This window comes from Ranitomeya variabilis, chromosome 6, assembly GCF_051348905.1.
Source record: "Ranitomeya variabilis isolate aRanVar5 chromosome 6, aRanVar5.hap1, whole genome shotgun sequence".
NCBI classification, from domain to species: domain Eukaryota; kingdom Metazoa; phylum Chordata; class Amphibia; order Anura; family Dendrobatidae; genus Ranitomeya; species Ranitomeya variabilis.
In genome coordinates, this window is record NC_135237.1 from 130366892 (window position 1) to 130390008 (window position 23117).

The following is a 23117-nucleotide window of genomic DNA, read 5'->3' on the forward strand; positions in this document are numbered from 1 at the left end:
GATTTCCACCTTTCACACCGTCAATAGTATATTTGTAAAGAGAAGGTTAAGACGTCTGTTGTCTCCTGCTCTATCCTTCCTGTGTCTCTTTGCCTTTCCTTGTTCCTTGGGGATTTTCAGGAGCAATGCAGCAAATCATCGTTCACGGACGGATGACCTCAGGGAAGCTAACAAATTGAGGTGAGCTCGCCAGAGCAGTAAGATGCGAGTACAGACAGAGCATGCCCAGAACTGGAGAAGGGGTAGAGCTGCAAATGATAGCTCAGTGTGCAGATGGTGCACTGAGCACAGCTATTACCATATGAATGGAAAAGGCTTGCTGAGATCTTTTTATGATTCTTCAATCACACTTAAAGCAATAGGATCACCCGTCATCCATTTTTCAAGCACAGAACAGTCAGGTGGACCGTGCTTTCTACACTGTCCTCGGTGATCTTCCATCCTCGAAAGCCTCAGAACCTCAAGCCTGCAGCTACACCTGAGCCCTACACGGTATGTTCTCATGGTGAGTATGGATGACATTGATGACTTATATATATATATATATATATATATATATATATATATATATAATTAAGATTGCTAGATAAATTATAATATTCCTGGTGTCACATAGTACAGCACATAATATACCCCGTGCATATCTAGATATGAATCACTGCACAATACTGGAACCCTCTAATTGATTAGCATTGGAGGTGGCATCCAAGCAATTAGCAGTAATGTAAATGCATGACTGTATAGACTAAATACATATACTGTGTATAAAGACTAATGAACTTTTAGAAACGCATCTCTGCAATTACCACAAAAGTGACCTTGTACCATTCGTATGTAATAAAGTACACATTATTTTGGAATTTATGGGGAATGTACAGTACCTGTCAAAAGTTTGGACACACTTGTTCATGCAGTGTTTTAAATTGTTCTTATTGGAATGTGCACATTGTAGATTCAGACTGAAGGCAGTAAAGACAAGAAGCAACAAATATGGAAACAAGGAGTAAAGAAACGTGTGAAACAAAACAAAGTACCGTATGTTTGAACCTTAGATTTCTCATAGTACCGCCTTTACTCCGATGATAGTTTTACATACCTTTGGATTTCTGTTAAGCAGTTTTACCTGATGTAGTCACCTGAAATGGTTTTCAAACAGTCTTGAAGGAGCACCAACACAAGCACTGAGCAATTGTTGGCTGCTTTGCCTTCTCTTTGTTGACAACTCATTCCAATGCATCTCACTTGGGCTTAGGCCTGGTGATTGTGGAGGTTATGACTCCTGACGCAGCACCTCATCCAATACATTCTTAGTCACATAGCCCTTACATTGCCTGGAAATGTGTTGTAGGTCACAGTCCTGTTGTAACACAAATGAAGGTCCCACTAAGAGCAAACTAGATGGAATGGCATGTCATAGCAGAATGCTATACTGGCTAAGGTTGTCTTAAAATTGGAATAAATCACCAACAGAATAACCAGCAAAGAACCTCCACACCATCATACCTTCCCTTCGATGCTTTACAGTGGTCCTCACACATATAGAAAACATCCGCTCTCTATTTCTGCATCTCACAAAGGCATTGCAGTTGGTACAAAAATTATACAATTTTGACTGATCAGACCCCAGCATAGATTTCCACTGATCTAATGTCCAGCCCAAGTGTTGCTTGGCCCAAACAAGTCTCTTCTTGTTTGCGGTCTTCAGTCGTGGCTTCTTTGCAGCTATTCGACCATAAAGGCCTGCTTCTTGCAGTCTACTCTGGACAGTTGATGGTGAGATTTGTATGCTACTAGATAACTGTGTATCATTTATGAAGGCTGTTATCTGAGGTGCTGGCAATTTGCAGTGTCTGATGCTGGTAACGCTGATGAACTTATCCTCTGCATCAGAGGTAATCCTTGGCCTTCCTTTCCGGTCCTCATGAGAGCCAGTTTTATCAATATGACTGATGGTTTTCATGACTGCACTTGAAGACACATTCAAAGTTCTAGCAATTTTACAGATTGACTGACCGTCATGTATTTAAAGTACTCATGTACTGTCCTTTCTCTTTACTTCATTGACTGGTTCTTGCCATATTGTGGCTTAGAACAGTTGTTGAATAGTGCTCTGAACTGTATGGAGCTGTGTACCAACACTGCCTCTGCAAACAGTAATGATGGCTGCACAAACTTTACGAAGATAGGTTATTCCACAAATTAACTCTTGACTAGTCATACCTAATCATTGGGAGCCATTACACGTGACCACCTGATGAAACTTGATGAGAGAATAACAATGGTATATAAAACTGTCATCAGAGTAGGGATCTAAGGTTTAACACATATCCTTGTTTGTTTCACAAGTGTTTCTTTACTCTTTGCTTCCATATGTGCTCCTTTGTGGTTTTGCTGCCTTCAGTCTGAATCTACAATGTGCACACTCCAATCAGAGAATGAAATCCATTGCATGAACACTTGTGTCACATGTCTGCCTGGTCCTGTATGTGGTAACATAGTCTGGCTCCTGTATGGAAAGTGTCCTGGTTAGTCAAAACAGGTAGGAAAACTTGTAGTTCACTATATAAATGCAGCATATGATTCCTCCAAAGACATTAAAGGGGAATGAGATGTTTTCATATTTTATGATGCTACAGACATCGCCGCTGGCCTCAGTCCTTATGCGGTACATACATAAAATATTAAGGCTGCCGTCACACTAGCAGTATTTGGTCAGTATTTTACATCAGTATTTGTAAGCCAAAACCAGGAGTGGGTGATAAATGCAGAAGTGGTGACGTGTTTCTATTATACTTTTCCTTTATTTGTTCCACTCCTGGTTTTGGCTTACAAATACTGATGTAGAATACTGACCAAATACTGCTAGTGTGATGGCAGCCCAACTCTTTAAAGTACACACACATATTGGAAAGTTATTCACAGCAAATAACAGTCAATGTCAATCTTATTGTATATTCTTCACATGTTGTGAGACTTTTTATGTACAGCACATGCTATCCATTGGAGAAATATTTGTATCATTTTTCTTGATGAAAATTTTTTGTGTCCAGAAGTGAATGTTTATACATAATCCCAAGAATCTTACTACAATCTACTAACAGAGGAAAAATATGTCTTTAATTAGGTGTTGCTTAAATGTGTATTCCCATCTTGCAAAATGGCTAATTTTGTAAAGTTGTTGTAAATACAATTAACTTTGCGCTTTTTAAAAATATTATGTGATGAGGTCTAGGAGTAGTGTCTGAATATATGCAGCGCTTACAAGCTCTTTCATTGTGAGTTTGTAAGTGCTGGCTGGCAGGGATAACTGGAGCATGTTGTTAGCTCCTGATCTCACCCAGCTTCACTGTTGCTGGGCTTGGCTTCTCCAATTCTGTGTGAGTTGCAGCACAGGGAGGGCAGAGTTTGGGCTTGTGGCACTGGCCTGAACTGCCAATCAGAAGCACCTGCCCAAGGCAATCAGTTGGGTAACAGTCCAACGTGGTCTAAATAGAAATCTTTAAAGCCTGCTCACTTTTTTACTCCCCTGCAGTTCTACTTTCAGTGCTGCCAGGGTTTCCAACTGGTGGCTCTACATCCTGTTCATGTGACCACTGCAGCCAATCACTGGCCACAGCTGTTAAATATGAAGACAGTGATTTAATGTAGTGTTCATCATATGCCCATCTAACCTGAACAGAAGCATGGAGATGGGTAGGTACTTGGTACTTTATTTTAGAACCTGCTGAACTGTTGAAAAAAAATCAGGACATTCTATTTTAAAAGGTTGCCTATTATTAGGGCCTATTGATGTCATAGTGAGTGGTCCCTAAAAAGCCTCTCAATCTAACAGTCACAGCTTAGTCATATATTAATTACATGGTGGGTAGCTCATCTGAAAGTAATGCTAAGTATTCTCAGCAAACGCTGCAGCAGAAGACGTATCGGCCTGAGTGCATAACGTCCCAGTGATGACATAACATTCAATGCTACTGTCTTATTTTATTTTAACTCTTTAGTGACCGGGGAATGTTTTGGGTTTTTTTGCTTTCACTTTTTCCTCCCCTTCTTCCAACAGCTACTTTTTTATTTTTCCATAAACATAGTCACGTGACAGCCTGTCTTTTTGCAGAGTGATATACTTTTGAATTACAACATTCATTTATGACAAACTGTACTGAAAAACGTGGAAAAATTCCTAATGGGATGGATGAAATGGTGATAAAAATGCAAATCAGCAATTTTTTTTTTTAGTTTTGTTTTTACAGCCTTCATTATGTGGTAAAAAAAAGTTTTGCGTTAAAATCGGCAATGCAAATCTATGGGTTCGTGGAAAACATCAGACCGCATTCGGATGACAACCGAGTGCAGTCTGATTTTCACGGACTGATTTTTTTTTCCTCTACACCTTTGAGAAAAACAGATCCCACTCTAATGAGAGTCTGATTAGCATAATCGGACCATTTTTCACAGATGGAGCGAAAACAATCTTGTGACCCTAGCCTTTAGGTGATGACAGAAAATTAGAACTTTTGTAAGTTTTTTGCTTTTTGTCACCATTTTCTCAGACCCAAAATGTTTTTCTTTCTTTCCTCACTCCACGATGGAACTGTATGAGGGCTTGTTTCTTGCAAGTTGAACCAACTTTTTTACTGATATCAATTTGGGATACATATAACATTTTGATGGCTTTTTTGTTTGCATTTTTGGGAGGTGAACACGATGTGACCAAAAAAACCTGCAATTCTGCAGTTTTGATTTTTTTTTCTATTTACTGTGTTTGCCATACAGGTTAATTAATTTTATAATTTGATAGGTTGTACCTGTGATCGCTTGATACCAACCAATACTTGATTGCAGTATATAGTGAACTTCCCAGTCTCCTTTGGAGTCCATCCACAGGCTGGGCTTCATGGGAGTGCAAAAAAAGCAGCAACAGGGGCCCAGCTGCAAAGGTAACCCATCGCCAAGTGTGATCCCGTTACAGAAGATTGACAGCAGCATTTAAATGGCTAAAAGGCTGTTAGACAAAGTGCTCGATATGTAACATAGCCAGCATCTGCTGCATGTGGAGCGAGATCACCTCCCGAGCCCCTTCCACACTTGCAAACCCCTTCCCTGGACATTTATTAACTTCCCAATTTTGAAAGGGAAAAAAATGAATCTTTTATGGTGACATCCAGCCCACGAATTAGTAATGGAGAGGCATCTATAAGACACCTATCTATTACTAATCCTATAGTTATATGGTAAATAAAGACACAGCCACAATAAAGTCCTTTATTTGAAATAAAACAAAACACACTTTTTAATTTTTATTTAAAACAACAAACACAGTTATACTCACCTAGCGCCCATTCCATTGAATCACTTGTCTCCTGTAATAAAACAATAATCAAAAACAACCATATCCCTCACCTCTCCTACGTTATGTCCTACGCCGTAATCCATGTCTGGAGATTAAGTTTTCAACCTGGATGGTGCAAAGGTGCGATCAATGAACTGCGGTGACCTCGGTGAGATCACCGCTAGAATGCAGTACCCGGAGGATTTCGCTGCGGTGAATTTGAACTGAGTGGAGCCATTCTCACACAGAGCTTTGACATTTAGAATGAAACCAGGCTCTGTATGTAAAATGTCTATAGACAGTGAGCGGCCTATCACAGGAGGTGGCGTATCGGACTGGCATGTACCTGCTTCTGTGTTGGAGCAATGATAAGCTCCTGGTGATAAAACAATCATTGCAAGCAAACAAAAGGACAGAGCTTGATAAGAGAGGCATCTCTGAAATCTGTGTTTTAACCCCTACCTCATGCTGACTTTGGATTGGAAAGCAAAAACCTGTTGACAAACTCCCTTTAACAAGTCCTGGACTTCTGTTTTAGAGGCTAAATTACAGGAAGCTATCTGTATATCATTACTGCATTGGATAAAATGCATTTATTATTGTGGTATGATTTAAAATCCCTTGCCAGGTTTGAATGCAGTTGTCTCATTTATCATTTAGATCTAGTACTATTAGATGATGTGAGAACTGTGGGCATACTGCATATTAGATCTCATAGCAGGGAATGCATTAAAATGTGAACACTTGTTTAAGAGGTGAACCTAGGTTTCAGTCCCAGGAGTAAAGTCCTGTAGGTCTTGAATTAATATAGATTTATGAGAAATATGTTTGTTTTTGTTTTTTTAAATTACAATGAGTCCTAAATGGCATGAGAATTCATTGTTGCATGTTTAGTGGTAGAGATTCATGACACTGAATTATAGATCACTCACCCGTTAAAGCCAGTCTGTCACATTTAAAGGCAATGTGTCATCACATAATTCATCAATTAAAGAAATGCAAAGTAATGACAATGTCAGCCTGGCGACTACTGATCACTGCTCATTCACCGCCCTGATGCTCTGCTTACGGCATCCAGAACCTCCTATCAATGCTCACCACAGATCACTCTGTGATCAGTGACATGAGGACAGCAGTGGACTACAACAAAATGGTGCTTGGCTCCATCCACAGCTGTGATCTGGACAGCCTTAGTGAGACTTGCACACCAGCAAATAAAGATGGTAACCAGCAGCAGCTGCAGAAAAAAATAATAAGTAAGAAAAAGTTAAGACATGACACTTCATTTTTTATTAAAAATAATTGATTATGTTATCAATAATTATTAATAAAAAAACAAAAATACAACATATTCCCTTTAAAGGGAATCTGTCAGTAGGATAAACCCTCCTAATCTGTCTATATGGGCACATAGGTCATAGGAAGCTGAATAAAATTGATACCTTGATATTTGCGATCAAATGTTTTATTCTAGAGAAACACACATTTTTCTTATCTGTCAGTGTTCTGTTAAAGAAGCAGTCTCATCAAAATTTGTATCCTCTTAATAACAGGAAGATCGTGACGACAGGCAAGGGGGTCTTCAGCAGACCCCCAACTCATGACAACCCATCAGCGCCCCCGCGATCACGTCTTGGCAGCTCTGGGTCTGCTGAAGTTTAAATGTTTTTTTTCTTTTGGTCCAGCAAGAGTTATTGTCAGTCTCTTGCTGGAAGTTGTCTTTTAGGCTGGTCAGCTGGTGTGGGTTGGTAACCACTTCCACCTCACTTTAAATAGTCACTTGACTCATCAGCTGATCATTGGTTATAGAGTTTTTCTCTGCAGACCAGCTAGATGTGTGGCGCTCTCCTGTGACCATGGTATTACTGCTGTGGGAGTTCTGCTGTTTTCTCTGCTGCAGTGGAGCTTAGCAGCTGAGTCTACGCGGGAGTAGTTTTCTTTTTTTCTGTCACCTGTTCATCTCTTCCCATGTGCTACCATCTACACGTGACAGCGGGTGGAATAACCCACATAGGGCGTTAGGCAAGCTTAGGGACAGGCACGGGTTTGTGTCAGGAGGTTTCTCATCCCTCGCACCTTACCATTAGGGCCTTCCTCTTCTTTTTCTATACCAAATTATTTATATGCAAATATTATATAGCTGTATATGCTATTTTTCTTAATACAACCTCGTTCAAAATTCCCATAGACTTGCGAAGATATAAAAAGTGACCTCCGCTTCACACAGCAATCACTGTGTGATTTCGCAGGTCACAACTTCATTCACATGGTGCTGGAATGGGACCAAAAATGGGGAAGACATGCTACTATATGACTATACGCATTACACTCAGGGTCGAACTGGAGTTCCAGTAGGCCCTGCTCCTCAGTGGGCACTCGAGCAGGACATAGAGGGGGCTGCTGGTTTCACCTGAATGTGCGTTTGAGGAAAGTGACCTCGCTGGGCACAATGACATCAGCCGTCGACCTCTGATAGGTTGGCACCCATGTTAACATAACCAGGCCGGATCTGAAGGGAGAGGATACCGTGCGGCAACAGGAGCGCAGTCAGGTAAGAAGAATCTTTTTTTTTTCTTCTGTGGATGCAACATGATACAGGGCCAGGACCAGGGACATGGAACCAGGGTCATGGAGCCAGCGCAAGGGACATGGGGCCAGGACCAGGAACATGAGGCCAGGACAAGGGACTTAAGGTCAGGACAAGGGACACAGGGGCCAGCATAAGGGATATAGGGGCCCAAGATGGGGGAACATAGAGGCCCAAGATGGAGGGACATTATTAATTAAAGGGGCCAGATTGAGGGACTTACTGTATGGAGGCCAAAATGAGGAACCTACATTATTAGTTTATGGTGGCAAGTGGTTGGATATAATTACTGTAGGGGCCAATTAGGGAAAATTACTGCTGTTATATAATGAATTTTTTAGAATACTGTTTTACATGACACTGTGCAGCCTTTTTTCTTATTTTCTGCAGCAATGAGTTCTGACTGGAAGAAGTAATGGCGGTTTGTGCCAGATGAAGAGGAAAAGCAAAGATGAAGGACTTCAAATAGAGATGTCAGTGGTAAGTCAGTGTATTGCATGTACACTTACACTATACCCTATATACTATATACAGAGTTCCTGTGTTTAATGTAACTGATGGTAATAACAGCATTGTTAGTATTGTGGTTTTTATTAGTGATCAGTATTGTAATATTCAGTCACTATGTCGTAATATATAGTTCGGTTATGGTGTGGCAGTATTTCTCCATTGTTTGTGGAATTATTTGGTCGCTATATGCTGGTAATATGTGGTCTGGCCATGGTGACATGGTATTTCTCCCTTGTACAGTATGTGGAATTGTTCTGTCACGATGTGGTGATAATATATAGTGCAGTCATAGAGTGACAATATTTCTCCCTTGTATGTGGAATTATTTTGTTGGTTTATGCTGGTAATATCTGATCTGGTCATGGTATTTCTCCCTTGTACAGTATGTGGGATTATTTGGTCACTATGTGGTGGTAATACGTAGCCCAGTCACCAATCATGGTGTGGCGGTATTTCTCTCTGCACTGAGGTTCCCCGGTGAAAACAAGTAATCACCTTTCCACAAGATAAATGATAACTTATTGATAGGAGGGGGTCTGACTGCTGGGACACAAACCGATCTGCGGAATGTGGCGCTTTTATCCCCATTAGGCTGGAGCGGCATGTGAGCTTTTATCCCCATTAGAGTGGAGCGGCATGTGAGCTTTTATCCCCATTAGAGTGGAGCGGCATGTGCGAAGTGACCACTGATTAATTCATTCCCTCAGTGGCTGCGAGTGCTTGTTTTTTTTCTGAAAGCCCCAAAGAGAATGAATGAAGCTGTGGTCAGACATCCCACCTGAGGCTCCATTTTAATATGGGGATAAAAGTATCCTGTCAGGGATAAAACTTTCCAATTCTTCCGATCGGTGCGGTTTCCTATGGTTGAACCCAAACGATCAATAAGTTGTCACCTATCCTTTGGAGCCCATGGATCTGTGATAACTTGTTTTAAACTTTTGTTTTAACCAAAGAACGCCTTTAATACAAACTACTGTAATTGTACATCCCAGTTATGGTGGTGCACAGTAGATGTGCAGGAGCCACCTGTGTCTTACAGTCGACGCTCCACTATAATGGGGATAACAGCATATAGCTGTAGGGTGGGCACCTAGGGTCCATTCCTCCTGTGGGGCTGGGCCCAGACATCCAAGTCCAATGCTGATTACACTCACATACCGTACATGATCCCTAACAAAGGGATAAAAGAAAAAAAATGCCCGTATTAAAAGCAAATAAATGTCAGTGCCCAGCTGTCAGCAACCCAGGAGAGAGGACAATGGTGTATTTCACCCCTATAGTTGTTTTTCCTTTTTTTACATTTCTCAGAATTTTAGTAGCAGCCATTTACTAGCAGTCACGGTGTATCATTTCCATGATCATGTCTATTGCAAGCTGCGTACTTACTTGATAATTTATTAATGCTTTCAGCCAGTTGTCAGCCTAAAAATAATGGCTTCACATTGCTAGTACTGTATTATTTATCAGACCACAGATCTCGTCATTTGATATGCCTTATGGTGTTTTAATTCAGCCCTTGCTGAGTGGAGAATGACTATCTAATGTACAGCTTTGTGCTGGCTGTGGCCTTTATGTGCTGATACTGACAATCAATCCAAATGTGATTTTACAATATACCGTACTGAGTGGGGGTATGGTAAACTGATCGGCTGCTGGGTAGTCGAGATCCTAATATCACAGCTAGATCCAATGACTGTCAGTGAACACACATTACTACTAATGACGACAGCTGCACTATTGCTACAGAGGGGCAGGTGCAAGGAACGGACCTACAAATTTTCTGCAGCAAATTCTGCAGCCACAAAAACTGCTGTGGATTTTGCTGAGGAAATACAGTGGATCTGGATCGCCCCCAGAGTAGGGCAATGGGGTACTCGGTACCGGGTCCTGCGATTCGGGGGTATCACAGTGGCTGACCCGGTCCGTGGCCCTCAGGGGCGTCCAGTAAAAGAGTTTATGTATGGGCAAGGTGCAGTAAAGAACGAGGAGACAGGTTTGCAGTCTTTTACCTTGTTTACTGAAGACTTCAGATGGTATCCTCAGCCTGGAGCGCCAGACGACAGGGCAGACAGAGTCCGGTCGGTCTGAAGGCAATTCCAGAGTCCCCCTATCCAGGTGGAAATCAGTAGCCTTCCTACTAGTGCCCGGGTGTTGTAGTACCTCCCTGCTGAGCTTCCCGGTAAGGTCCTCTCAACTCTTGTAGATGTTCTTAGTGGTATGTCTTCCTCTCTCTGTCCCCCAGGTGGTGTGGATAGGACAAACCCGTATGACTGATGGCCTGAGGCTTTTTGTAGGGACCCTAGAGACGCCCCGGCCCCCACAGTTGCCACTGAGTCTTCTTAGGTATTAAGGTCGGGCAGCCAACTTGGAATTGACTGTCCTGCCGGTCTCTGGTTCAAGGCTTGGAAACAGTTGCTCCCTCGGTGTTCCTGGCTACCGGCTTCTGCGCCTCAGAAAGGAGCAGCTTGTTCCTGGCTGATCTCCCTCTGGTATTCCTCTCCTGCGCTCTGCTTTCCTGCACACTCTCCGCTGTACGTCCACCTTTTAGTGTCTTTTCCCAGGAGTTGCAGCACGTCATGCCAGCAGAGCTCCTCTCCTTCTTTCTGCCTGACAGGAACTGAACTCCTTTCCCTCCAAATCAGGATGTCATTAGGGGAGCTCACCCTAAACAGGCTTAGAGCTCCCCCTTCTGGTCTGGAGTGTGAACATGTTGCATGTGTGTGATACCCGAATGTGGTTGTCTTTCATTGCCTTCAGACATGACATCACTTCTCCCCTGAAAGGATAATGACATCACTGCAATGACCAGGACACTGGGGCGCCGCAGATCTACTGCACATTTCACCCTTGCCACTGAAAAAGCATGAAATCCGGCGTGAAATCAGCAGTATAAATTGACATGATGCCGCTTTCACATCTGCCGCAATGATCAATTCACACAGGAGATTTTCTCTGTAGTGTGTACGTGAAATTTCCAAATTTTCACTGACGATGCTCCATCTGCTAAGCTGTCATTATACAGCCACACACCCACTTGGGTTGACATAGGACACCCACACAGGAGTTTTTCTTCTGCAGCAGATAAACAGCGATGTAGAAGGCTTCATAATTATTGCTGCAATGTTGTGTTCACACATCGGGACCGCAGAGCGTTTTTTTTTCATACAATCTTCCAAAATTGCTAAAAAAATGCTGCAGCGGTCATGTGGCTGTTTAATGACAGCTGAGCATCTCTGTACAGCAGTGATTTCAGAAAATCTAATATTTGTGTTTCAACCCAGCACCTAAAGGCAAATTGGTGATCATTAGGAGGCTATTCAGGATGAATGTCAGAACTGACACATTTTTGTAGACTTGATGTCATAAATACCTTTTATTTGAAGGCAATGAATACAGTGTTTGCTGTCGTGGTCAAAAGTTTTGGGACCCACACAAATTTTGGTTTTTCACAAAGTTTGCTTCTTCGGTGATTTTAGATCTTTTAATCGGATGTTTATATGGTTATTGAAGTATAAGTAGAAGCATTTGATACGTTTTTACACTTTTATTAACAAATACATGAAGTTTATAAAAAGACTCAATATTTACAATAAAAATGAACAGCAAAACCACTAAGAATAAAACCTATGCTTCTTCTTTATTGGAAATTCATTAAAAGGGTATAAAAAATATATTCATCATTAGCCATAGACTGACGCTTTTGTGGCATACACAGCACCCTAAGTCATAGTCTTCATCAGAGAAAAGAACTTTACCCCCGTTCTCTGCAGTCCACATTTTCTGAAGCCCCCTTCAGACTGTATTCAGGACATCTGGAAGAATGACCTTCCATAGGAGAGATGAGTGCTACCATGAGTCCTGCGTCATGCCAACAGTTAAGCATCCTGATACCATTCACACACGGGGGCTTTTCATCCAAAGGAGTGGGCTCACTCACAATTTTGCCACATAACACTACCAGGAATAAAGAATCATTTCTAAACATCCTCCAAGAGCAACTTCTCCCACGTATCCACGAGCAATTTGGTGATGAACAATTATTTTCCTCAGCATGATGGAGACCATGTCACAAGGCAAAATTGATACCTAAGTGGTTCGGTGAATAAAACATTGAAATTTGGGGTTCATTGCCTGTGGTCAATCCTAAAAAAGCAGGTGGACAAACAAAAACACAGAAATTATAGCACTGATTAGGCAAGAACAAGTTGTCATCAGTCAGGATTTGGTGCAGACGCTGATATTCAGCTGCCAGGGTGAAGGGCAGAAGTCCTGAATAATAAGGGGCAACAAATTGAGTCTTTACATAAACTTGATATAGTTGTCAATAAAAGTTTTAAAATGTATAAAAATGCTTTTAATTGTACTTCAGTAACTATAGAAACATCTGACTAAACTTTGTGAAAACCAACATTTTTGTCAATCTCAGAACTTTTGGCCACAATTGTATACTTATCAATACATTAGGAAATGCCTACTCACAGTGAATCTAGTGCTGAGGTGACACAGTCAGAGGGAGAATACACAGTGACACTCAGAGACTCAAAGAAGGGGTGTTTTCTCACATCCATCCAGCCCAGACTATCATGGTGACCTCTCCCAGCTGTACACAGTTCTCCAGTCATCCATACACTGTGCCCCCTGAATATAATAATGCCATAAACTAAGTTATCTAAATATAGCTCCACACAGTGTTCTCCCGATTCTACTAATCAATTTAAGAAAAAAAGCCAGTAACACTGTTCTGCATGATTTGTGCCCAGTGACTGGACCGTTGTACAAGCGTATCATTTCCATGGAACTCAGCACCGTAACAGATAGAAAACGATCAATGTCATTTGTAAACTCTTATTTGATTATTGTACTGTCTGATCAAATAAAATGGCATGGACTATCTTCATTTTAATAATGCAACATAATGTGTCCACTGAATATAATATTTCCCCACACTGAGCTGCTAACATAAAATAGTCTTCTGCACTGTACCTCTTAAATACAGTGGGGGAAATAAGTATTTGATCCCTTGCTGATTTTGTAAGTTTGCCCACTGACAAAGACATGAACAGTCCATAATTTTAAGAGTAGGTTAATTTTAACAGTGAGAGAGAGAATATCAAAAGTAAAATCCAGAAAATTATATAAATTTTTTTGCATTTTGCAGTGAGAAATAAGTATTTGATCCCCTACCAACCTAAGGCTATGTGCACACTTTGCGTTTTTTGCTGCGGATCCGCAGCGTTTTTGGACACTGCGGATCCGCAGCAGTTTTCCATGTGGTGTACAGTACAATGTTAACCTATGGAAAACAAAAAACAATGTGCACATGCTGCGGAAAAAAACGCGCGGAAACGCAGCGGTTTTCATTCCGCAGCATGTCAATTCTTTGGGCGGAATCCGCAGCGGTTTGGCAACTGCTCCATGTTAAAAACCCGCAGGTGTCTAAAACCGCAGTGGAAACCGCACAAAAAAACGCAATAAATCCGCAGTACTTTTTACACTGCGGATTTCATCAAATCCGCTGCGGAAAAATCTGCAGCAGAATCCGCAAAGTGTGCACATTGCCTAAGAGTGCTGGCTCCTACAGACCAGTTAGACCAGGGGTCCCCAACCTGTAGCTCGGGAGCCTCATGTGGCTCGCGGTCCCATGAATTGTGACTCGCAGCTGTCTGCCAGTTTGGTGCATTAGCTCCAGATTTAGTAAACTGGTATGAAGAGCACATCTCAAAATGGTGAACTTTGTGAGTAGCCGTGCACAGAAGAGCAGATTTGGGTACACTTCTACTGGTCTTGGGGGTTTAGAGATAATTTACGGTAAGTATGGTACACTGGAGACAGGATGATACTACCGGTTAGAGGAGGTGCTTGAAGATGGATGTGACTGTGTTGGGAGTGCGTGATGGGAGAATGCTGAATGTGTGGTGAACCCCTGGATCTTGGTATATTGCTTCGGGGTGACTTGTGTGGAAAAGCTTTAGTTATCATTGTACCCGTAATGGGGGGGCTTTGGTTGCCACAACTGTGAGGGGGGACAGGAGCTGGATGTGGCTCGTGACCCTCTTGCAGAGCTGAATGTGGCTCTCAAGGTCAGAAAGGTCGGGGACCACTGAGTTAGACGCTCCTAATCAACTCGTTACCTGCATTAGAGACAGCTGTCCTACATAGTCACCGTTATAAAAGACTCCTGTCCACGGACTCAAATAATCAGTCAGACTCTAACCTCTACAACATGGGCAACACTAAAGAGCTTGCTAAGGATGTCAGGAACAAGATCATAGACCTGCACAAAGCTCGAATGGGCTACAAAACTATAAGAAGCTGGGTGAGAAGGACCCAGTTATTTCACCGTTTAACTGAAAGAGCAGCATCGGGGTTGGCAACCAGCTTCTACTGTTTAATGCTGCACAAATGCTGATTATGGCCCCATAAACACATTTGCCCTATATAATGCTGCACAAATGCTGATTATGGCCCCATAAGATGCTCCATAGAGATATTTCCCCCATATAATGCTGCACAAATGCTGATTATGGCCCCATAAACACATTTGCCCTATATAATGCTGCACAAATGCTGATTATGGCCCCATAAGATGCTCCATAGACACATTTGCCTCGTATAATGCTCCACAAATGCTGATTATGGCCCCATAAGATGCTCCATAGAAATATTTGCCCCATACAATGCTGCACAAATGCTGATTATGGTCCCATAAGATGCTCCATAGACTATTATGCCCCATATGCTGTTGCTGTGATTAAAAAAAAAAAAATCACATACTCACCTCTCGTCGCTCAGGCCCCCGGCACTTGCTATATTCACCTGTCCACGTTCCACTGTCAGCGCCGCTGTGTCTACTGCGTCCTCTGCACTGACTGTTCAGGCAGAGGGCGGCGTGCACACTAATGGCGTCATCGCGCCCTCTGACCTGAGCGTCACTGCAGAGGACGCGGAAGTCGGAGCAGCGCCGACGGTGGAACGCGGGACAGGTGAATATCGCACACTGCCCCCGTCATACTCACCTGCTCCCGATGCGGTCCCTGCACGTCCCTGGTTCTCCGGCGCCGGCAGCTTCTTCCTGTGTTGAGCGGTCACATGGTACCGCTCATTACAGTAATGAATATGCGGCTCCACTCCTATGGGAGTGGAGTCGGGTCCATATTCATGTCTGTAATGAGCGGTACCATGTGACCGCTCAACGCTGGAAGAAGCTGTCAGCGCCCGGAGATCCAGGGATGTGCAGGGACCGTGCCAGGAGGGGAGTATGATTAGACAGCTCCCCCTCCCCTGCCGACCCCTGGGAATGACTCGAGTATAAGCCGAGAGAGGCAATTTCAGCCTAAAAAAAATGGGCTGAAATTCTCAGCTTATACTCGAGTATATACGGTATTCCAGTAGCTAATCCCCATTGATTAAATTGGAATACCATCTGCTATTTATAACCTAAATGTAATAGCCTAATTTATTCAATGTGGAAAACGTGGTAATAACCCTGCTAAACAACATTCAGAAAACTCTGTGTTATTTAAATGCACTTTTTGCTTTTTATTTACTTAGTTACAATTTTTGCCCATTTTTTTCTCTTGTAGGTTTTATATGTTTTATGGCCAATGTGAACCTGCGTTTAAATTCTGCATGTGTACCAACTCAAGTCAAGCTCAATTTTTGTGTTTTAACAATCAGAATATGTGGTTCAGGCCGCATTGTACACTCACCTCAGCTCTGTCCCTGCCTCCTGATTTTGTGCATGAGGCTGCACTGACATTGTGCACTGACCTCAGCTCTGTCCCTGCCTCCTGGTTTTGTGCATGGGGCTGCACTGACATCGTACATTGACCTCAGCTCTGTCCCTGCCTCCTGGTATCGTGCATGGGGCTGCACTGACCTCAGCTCTGTCCCTGCCTCCTGGTTTTGTGCATGGGGCGGCACTGACATTGTGCACGGACCTCAGCTCTGTCCTTGCCACCTGGTATCGTCCATGGGGCTACACTGACATTGTGCACTGACCTCAGCTCTGTCCCTGCCTCCTGGTATCTTGCATGGGGCTGCACTGACCTCAGCTCTGTCCCTGCCTCCTGGTATCTTGCATGGGGCTGCACTGACATTGTGCACTGACCTCAGCTCTGTCCCTGCTTCCTAGTATTGTGCATTGGGGCTGTAGTGACCTCAGCTTCCTTTGCCTTGATTCTGACCTGGGCCTAGTCCCGGAGCTGGCACCTCTGGAGATTTCTCCAAGCTCTGATCCATTCTTTCAGGCCTGACCTCTGGCTTCCCATGAGGATATTTCAGCATTACCCTCGCCTCCTCCTGCTACCTTCTTCTTTATGAATTCTGGCCTCCTGATGTCTCACAGCTGCCAGTCTAAGACTATTCCGGGATTCTGAAGATTTCCTATAGCAGTCTAGACCCTGGCATAGGTTAGCAGGTGAACACTAGGGAGTTCCTTAGGCTCCCTGCCCCATGTTTAGACAGTGACAATCAAACTGAAGCGTTAACCCTTTAATGAACAGAGAATGTATCATTTTCTTCCCTTGTTCCAAGAGCCATAACGGTTTCATTTCTCTGCTGACATAGCAGTATAAGCAGGGTCGGAACATATCTCCGCATTCCTAAAAGTCCGCTCTATCAAAATACAAAAACCAATTCATTGCCTTCTGGTAAATGGTGTAGAGAAAAATCAGTTTTTTCAAAACTTTTGTCCTAAATAGACATAAATAAAACCGTCCGCTCATAACGAAAAAATACAAAACCTCACGCAGCTCCATAGACGGAAAATAAAGAGGTTACACGTCTCGGAAAATCAATTTTTTTTTTTTTTTCAATCTTCAAAATCTTGGTAGAAAATGTAAAAGTTAAAAAAATATCTCTGTAATCGCCCTGACCCAGAGAATCAGTGTTACCGGTGTGAATAGCGTCAAAACAAGACCCCAAAAATGACATTGTGCCCCACCCGGGACTCTCCTCCATTTCCCAGGACACTAAGTGGTGCACGGCCACTATTCGCCCCACTCGGCTATGGCCACGGGCGGAACACTAAAGTATGTTCATTGGAAGCAGAGGAAACATGCACATAAAATGAGCTGAGGAGGCAAAGTGCAGGGCGGCCATTCTCTCCACTAGTCTTCCCCGTGCACCTTGCTCCGGGCTGCTGTCAATCCTCCAGTGACACACGGCACTGACCGTCTGCAGCCTGCACAGCACGGGGACCGTAAGACCACTCCCCTCCAGCAGCACAAGCTGGAGCCTGACTCCTCCCACACACGTGACTCATCACATGGTCATGACATCATTGAAGGTCCTTAAGCGTAGGCGCTTGCGTGTGACATCATCAGAGGTCTTTCAGTCGCTACAAGCTGCAGCTTGAGGAGGACTGTGTGACCGCGGCCCCATCACAGGTAATAGCAGTGTGCGCTTCATGAGCCTCAGAGACGCAGCGGTGCTGACACGTGACACACGGAGACTGCTTGAGCCTCCTACACGTACAGATCACATGGTCGTGACGTCACCAAAGGTCCTGTAGCTTATTGTGATGCACCGTCCGATGTCATCAAGGACCTTTAACCCATTATGACCCTGCACCTCTAGTCTCTACCAATACTCATGAGTGCTCATAAGGGTACAGTATGCGCCATAATTAACACTCGGGTCACATCTCGCAGCCGTGTGCTTCCAGTGCAGTTATTGGATGTTATTTACCTGTGAAGCCTTTTGAATGGGAGTAATATAGAATATGCAGGTGCTCTGTACCCGAGGTTTACTGGGCGCGCTGTACCCGAGGTTTACTGGGCGCGCTGTACCCGAGGTTTACTGGGCGCGCTGTACCCGAGGTTTACTGGGCGCGCTGTACCCGAGGTTTACTGGGCGCGCTGTACCCGAGGTTTACTGGGCGCGCTGTACCCGCGGTTTACTGGGCGCGCTGTACCCGAGGTTTACTGGGCGCGCTGTACCCGAGGTTTACTGGGCGCGCTGTACCCGAGGTTTACTGGGCGCGCTGTACCCGAGGTTTACTGGGCGCGCTGTACCCGAGGTTTACTGGACGCGCTGTATCCGAGGTTTACTGGGCGCGCTGTACCCGAGGTTTACTGGGCGCGCTGTACCCGAGGTTTACTGGGCGCGCTGTACCCGCGGTTTACTGGGCGCGCTGTACCCGAGGTTTACTGGGCGCGCTGTACCCGCGGTTTACTGGGCGCGCTGTACCCGAGGTTTACTGGGCGCGCTGTACCGGTGGTTTGCTACCCATATTTCAGATGTAAGTCTTTATCCCCTTCATATGTGCTGAACTATAGATCCCCGTGGTCAGGTGGGATCAGTAGACCCCAAGGGAAAGGCTTATGCTTCACCTCGAATACTGACAGTTATCAAATGTATGGAAGACCCCCGTATTTATCCATCCAGAGGCCTCGTTATGCCAGGACATTACATAGACTGTCAAGGAGAGTATTGGGCACTGGGGGAAATAAACCATTACATTATATAGCCGTTGGCCACGAGTACATTCAGCTGACCATTAGGGTATGTGCACACGCTGCGGATTTTGCTGCGGATTCGCAGTGGATTTGGCGCTGCGGATCCCCAGCAGTTTTCCCAAAGTTTACAGTACCATGTAAACCTATGGGAAAAAAAAAACAGCTGTGCACATGCTGCGGAAAAATCCGCGCGGAATCGCAGCGGATTATTTTCCGCAGCATGTCAATTCTTTCTGCGGATTCCGCGGTTTTCGACATGCACCAATAGGAAAGTGCAGTTGAAAACCCGCAGAGGAATCCGCAGAAGAAACCGCGATAAAATCCGCAGTGAAAACCGCAGTGGTTTTGCACTGCGGATTTTCCAAATCCGCTGCGGAAAAATCCGCAGCAGAATCCGCAACGTGTGCACATACCCTTACATTTCCCCACTCCCCTATAGAGATTCTGCAGGTTTGGGTGACGTTAATGATTATGGGGGCCTGTATTATCATTTTCTCTCACAAATAGCAGGTGATCGATGGTGGTCCTAACACCAGGAAGCTCGGTGATACTCCAGGTTCTTACATTTACATTCTCTACAACATATTAACTGCTAGACTATGCCTTAGGCCTCCTTCACATGTCCGTGCTTTGTCATTTCTTTATCCATACCGGAAAAAGACTGATGGTAAAAACGGACTCAAGGATGGAAAACACTGATGACACCAGTACCGTTTTTCATGTACGTCTTTTATATGGACGTGTGAAGGAGGCTTTAAAGGGGAATTCCCACAATAGTAAGATATCTCATTTCCATAGGAGAGGGGATACTCTAATTATCACTGAGGGTCTGAATCAATGGCCAAGGATGAGCAATGAAGCTCCATTCATTGTCTATAAAACGTAAGTGTCCAGTCGAGTACAGCGCTCAGCTTTATCCAGCAGTCCTATAGACAATGATTGGAATGGAGGTGTGCATGCTGGACCTGTGCATGCTGGACCTGCGCTCCCTGCACAGCCCGAATACGGATAAAGAGGGACAAAGGGATACAACCCTCAGCAGAGCCAGAGTCACTTTATTGGCGCAGTCAGTATGCCAGTCCCTATAGTCATTGTGATAGTTTTTACCATAATATACCTTGCATTAGACCACCATGGTTCCTTTGGCTGATAATGTTCTTTTCTTCTTTCTCAGGTTTCCTCTACTATGTTAAGGTGGACTAATGATGACTGTGACTTCTATTAGGTTTCCTTCTGGATATCTTTACCCAGCACATCTGCAGAATGAACATATCCGCAGTGTTTAATGCTCTGCTTGTGTCTGTCTTGGCTGCAGTGTTGTGGAAATATGTCAAGTTATGGGAGCAGTTTTCTATAATTGAGGAGGAGTTGGACCTTACGCGTCAATCCCAGGAGCTGTCACAGGTCCGCATAGACTATCAGGCAGCTCTGTATGCTCTTGTGGAAGATGGCACCAAAATGGTTTGTACGGGTAAGATGCATACAGATCGCGTGTGTCGCTTTGAGTCGCTTTGTTACTCTACAGAGGCGGAGGAGTTTGTCTTTTTTCACAGTAACTCATCCATCATGTTGCCCAGCTTGGGTTCTAGACGCTTCCAGCCTGCTCTGCTAGACCTCTCTTCAGTGGATGACCACAATACACAATATTTCAACTTCATTGAGCTTCCAGCTGCTGCCCTGAAATTTATGCCCAAGCCGGTGTTTGTGCCAGATGTTGCCCTCATTATGAACAGGTTTAATCCAGATAACCTCATGCATGTGTTTCATGATGACCTTCTGCCCATATTCTACACCATGCAGCAGTTCCCGGACCTAGACCTGGACTCTCGTCTGTTCTTTATGGAGGGCTGGGTGGAAGGCTCTCACTTCGACCTGTACAAGCTTATGAGCAACAAGCTGCCTCTCTTTAAAGAGCAGTTAAAGACTTTGGGTAGGCTTTTATGTTTCACCAAGTGTTATGTTGGTTTAACAAAAATCACCACATGGTATCAGTATGGTTTTGTCCAACCACAGGGTCCAAAGGCCAATATACTGGTGTCTGGTAATGAAATTAGGCACTTTGCTAAATTCATATTGGGAAAATTGAATATTAGCACTGAGCAAAGTGCATCCGAAGACTATATAGTTCTCTTCAGCCGAACAATGGATCGACTAATTGTAAATGAGGCCGATTTACTCCTGGCTCTTGCTCAGGAATTTCAGATGAAAACTATCACAGTGTCTTTAGAGGACCACACTTTTACAGACATTGTGCGTTTGATCAGTAATGCTTCCATGCTTGTCTGTATGCACGGAGCACAGTTAGTTATGTCACTCTTTCTGCCGAAAGGGGCTGCTGTGGTCGAACTCTTCCCTTATGGCGTAAACCCAGATCATTACACACCATACAAAACTCTGGCAACTCTTCCCGGCATGGAACTCCAGTATGTTGCCTGGCAAAATAAAGAAATAGCAAATACAATCACGTATCCTGAAAGGCCATGGGAGCAAGGTGGCATTATCCATCTAGATGCCAGTGAACAAGAACGTATAAAAAAAAGCAAGGAAGTGCCGCGTCATCTTTGCTGCCGTAATCCTGAGTGGCTTTTCCGTATTTACCAGGACACAAAGGTTGACGTAACATCTCTTATTCAAGCTATAAGAAGCGTTGTGAAAACCAAGCCTGGTACTAGGAAGCAGAAGTGGGCAAATGGATTATATCCGGGGAAGGTAAGGGAATCCAGATGCCAGGCTTCTAGCTCTGAAGCAAGCGTAACAAAGCTGTCTGTGACCTGGCAGATCCCGTGGAATCTCAAGTATTTGAAAGTAAGAGATGTGAAATATGAAGTATGGATCCAGGAGCAAGGAGAAAACACGTACATGCCTTACATGTTATCTTACCAAAACCACACCTTTTCTGAAAGCATTAAACCATCAACGACCTACTTGGTATGGATCCGCTGCATATTTAATAAAACGCTATTAGGACCATTTGCCGACGTCTTGGTGTGCAAAACATAACACTAAACTATTTTTCTACTATTTATGACCATCCATTACTAGGCAATGCATTGCCGCCGAGAAAGTCAGATTTGCTGCATAATTCACAGTCCGGATTTTGTATGTGTAGAATCGTTTTTTTATAAGACAAGATGCAAAAACTCTGGTAAAATAACTCAATGTACCACAATGATTGGAAGATTTGGACTCCGCAAGGGGATAATCCTATGGTGAAAAACTGCTGTATGACCACTATGTATATACCGTAATCATAATTTATATTCATTTTTCCAGAGATGACTTCTACAGAGTATTTGCTGTTATGTGGATCGTGAACTATATTTCATTATGTGTTAATTTATTTTTAGGAACAAAAAAGGATGAGCATAAGCCAGTTTGACAGGGGACTGAGGAAGGACTATGATGTCTAGGCTTGTCATGGACCTTCTGAACTAATCTCAACAGCCTCATATATGACTATGAGGTAATTGAGTTTGGGTCAGAAGACCCCCAGCCAGTCCAGACATCATGATTTGTACTTGGTCTAAGAATGTTGGATGTGTAAAACGGACCTTAAAGGGGCTAGCTCCTGTAGTCTCATAGACAATGGAGCAGAGGCGAACATGTGCAGCCATTGCTTCAGTGTAGCAAGACATTTCTCAGCCTCTTAGGCTACTTTCACACTAGCGTCGTACGACGCACGACGAATTGCGCTAATGTAAGTCTATGGAGAAAAAACGCATCCTGCAAGCACTTTTGCAGGATGCGTTTTTTCTACAAAACGACGCATAGCGACGTGCAGTGCACGACACTAGTGTGCAAGTAGCCTTAGCCAGGATTTATTTCGGGGTCCTAGCGATCAGTAAGTTGTCACCTATCCTGTGGATAGGTTATAATTTGCCAAAATGGGACTAAGCCTTTTAGTTATAGGTTATGTTTACATTTGGAAATTAATATTTACATGTTATCTGTAGATTTTGCAAATACATTGCTTCCCTACTCATGCATTGGTCTTATGATCCACATGTGTTCTAGACCGGTTCTGCATTTACTGCATTTATACATGTGCTGGTTGTTATTGGGGTCACAGACAAAACCCCTAAACACTAAGAAGAGCTCCAATAAAGAGTTATTAGTTGGTCTTCTAGATTACTGTATAGGTCTATGGTAGCATGAGGCAACAAGTCATTGGAGCAGTCTGTGTGCAGATGTAGATCCAGTGAGCATGTTGGGAGATTCCAGCTCTGAAACTTGG

The 23117-nt window shown here is 43.7% G+C and overlaps 1 protein-coding gene across 6 annotated transcripts; it reads left to right on the plus strand.

Moving 5' to 3' along the window:
• Positions 1-222: 222 nt before the first annotated feature.
• POMGNT2 (protein O-linked mannose N-acetylglucosaminyltransferase 2 (beta 1,4-)) lies at positions 223-23004 on the plus strand. 6 transcript variants are annotated; one of them, XR_013216851.1, is made up of 4 exons: positions 223-505; positions 8304-8393; positions 20058-22533; positions 22695-23004. XR_013216851.1 is itself a non-coding variant. In XM_077268992.1 (3 exons), the coding sequence occupies exon 3, from the start codon at positions 20147-20149 to the stop codon at positions 21881-21883; it is 1737 nt and encodes a 578-aa protein (XP_077125107.1). In that variant the 5' UTR covers positions 223-505; positions 8304-8393; positions 20058-20146; the 3' UTR covers positions 21884-23004. The 6 variants fall into 6 exon arrangements, 1 of the variants encoding a protein (XP_077125107.1); XR_013216854.1 differs by having other exon boundaries at positions 223-492; XR_013216853.1 differs by lacking the exon at positions 8304-8393.
• Positions 23005-23117: the final 113 nt, after the last annotated feature.

Excerpts from the sequence above, each read along its gene's own strand:
- POMGNT2 (XM_077268992.1), top strand. The coding sequence starts at position 20,147 with ATGAACATATCCGCAGTGTTTAATGCTCTGCTTGTGTCTGTCTTGGCT.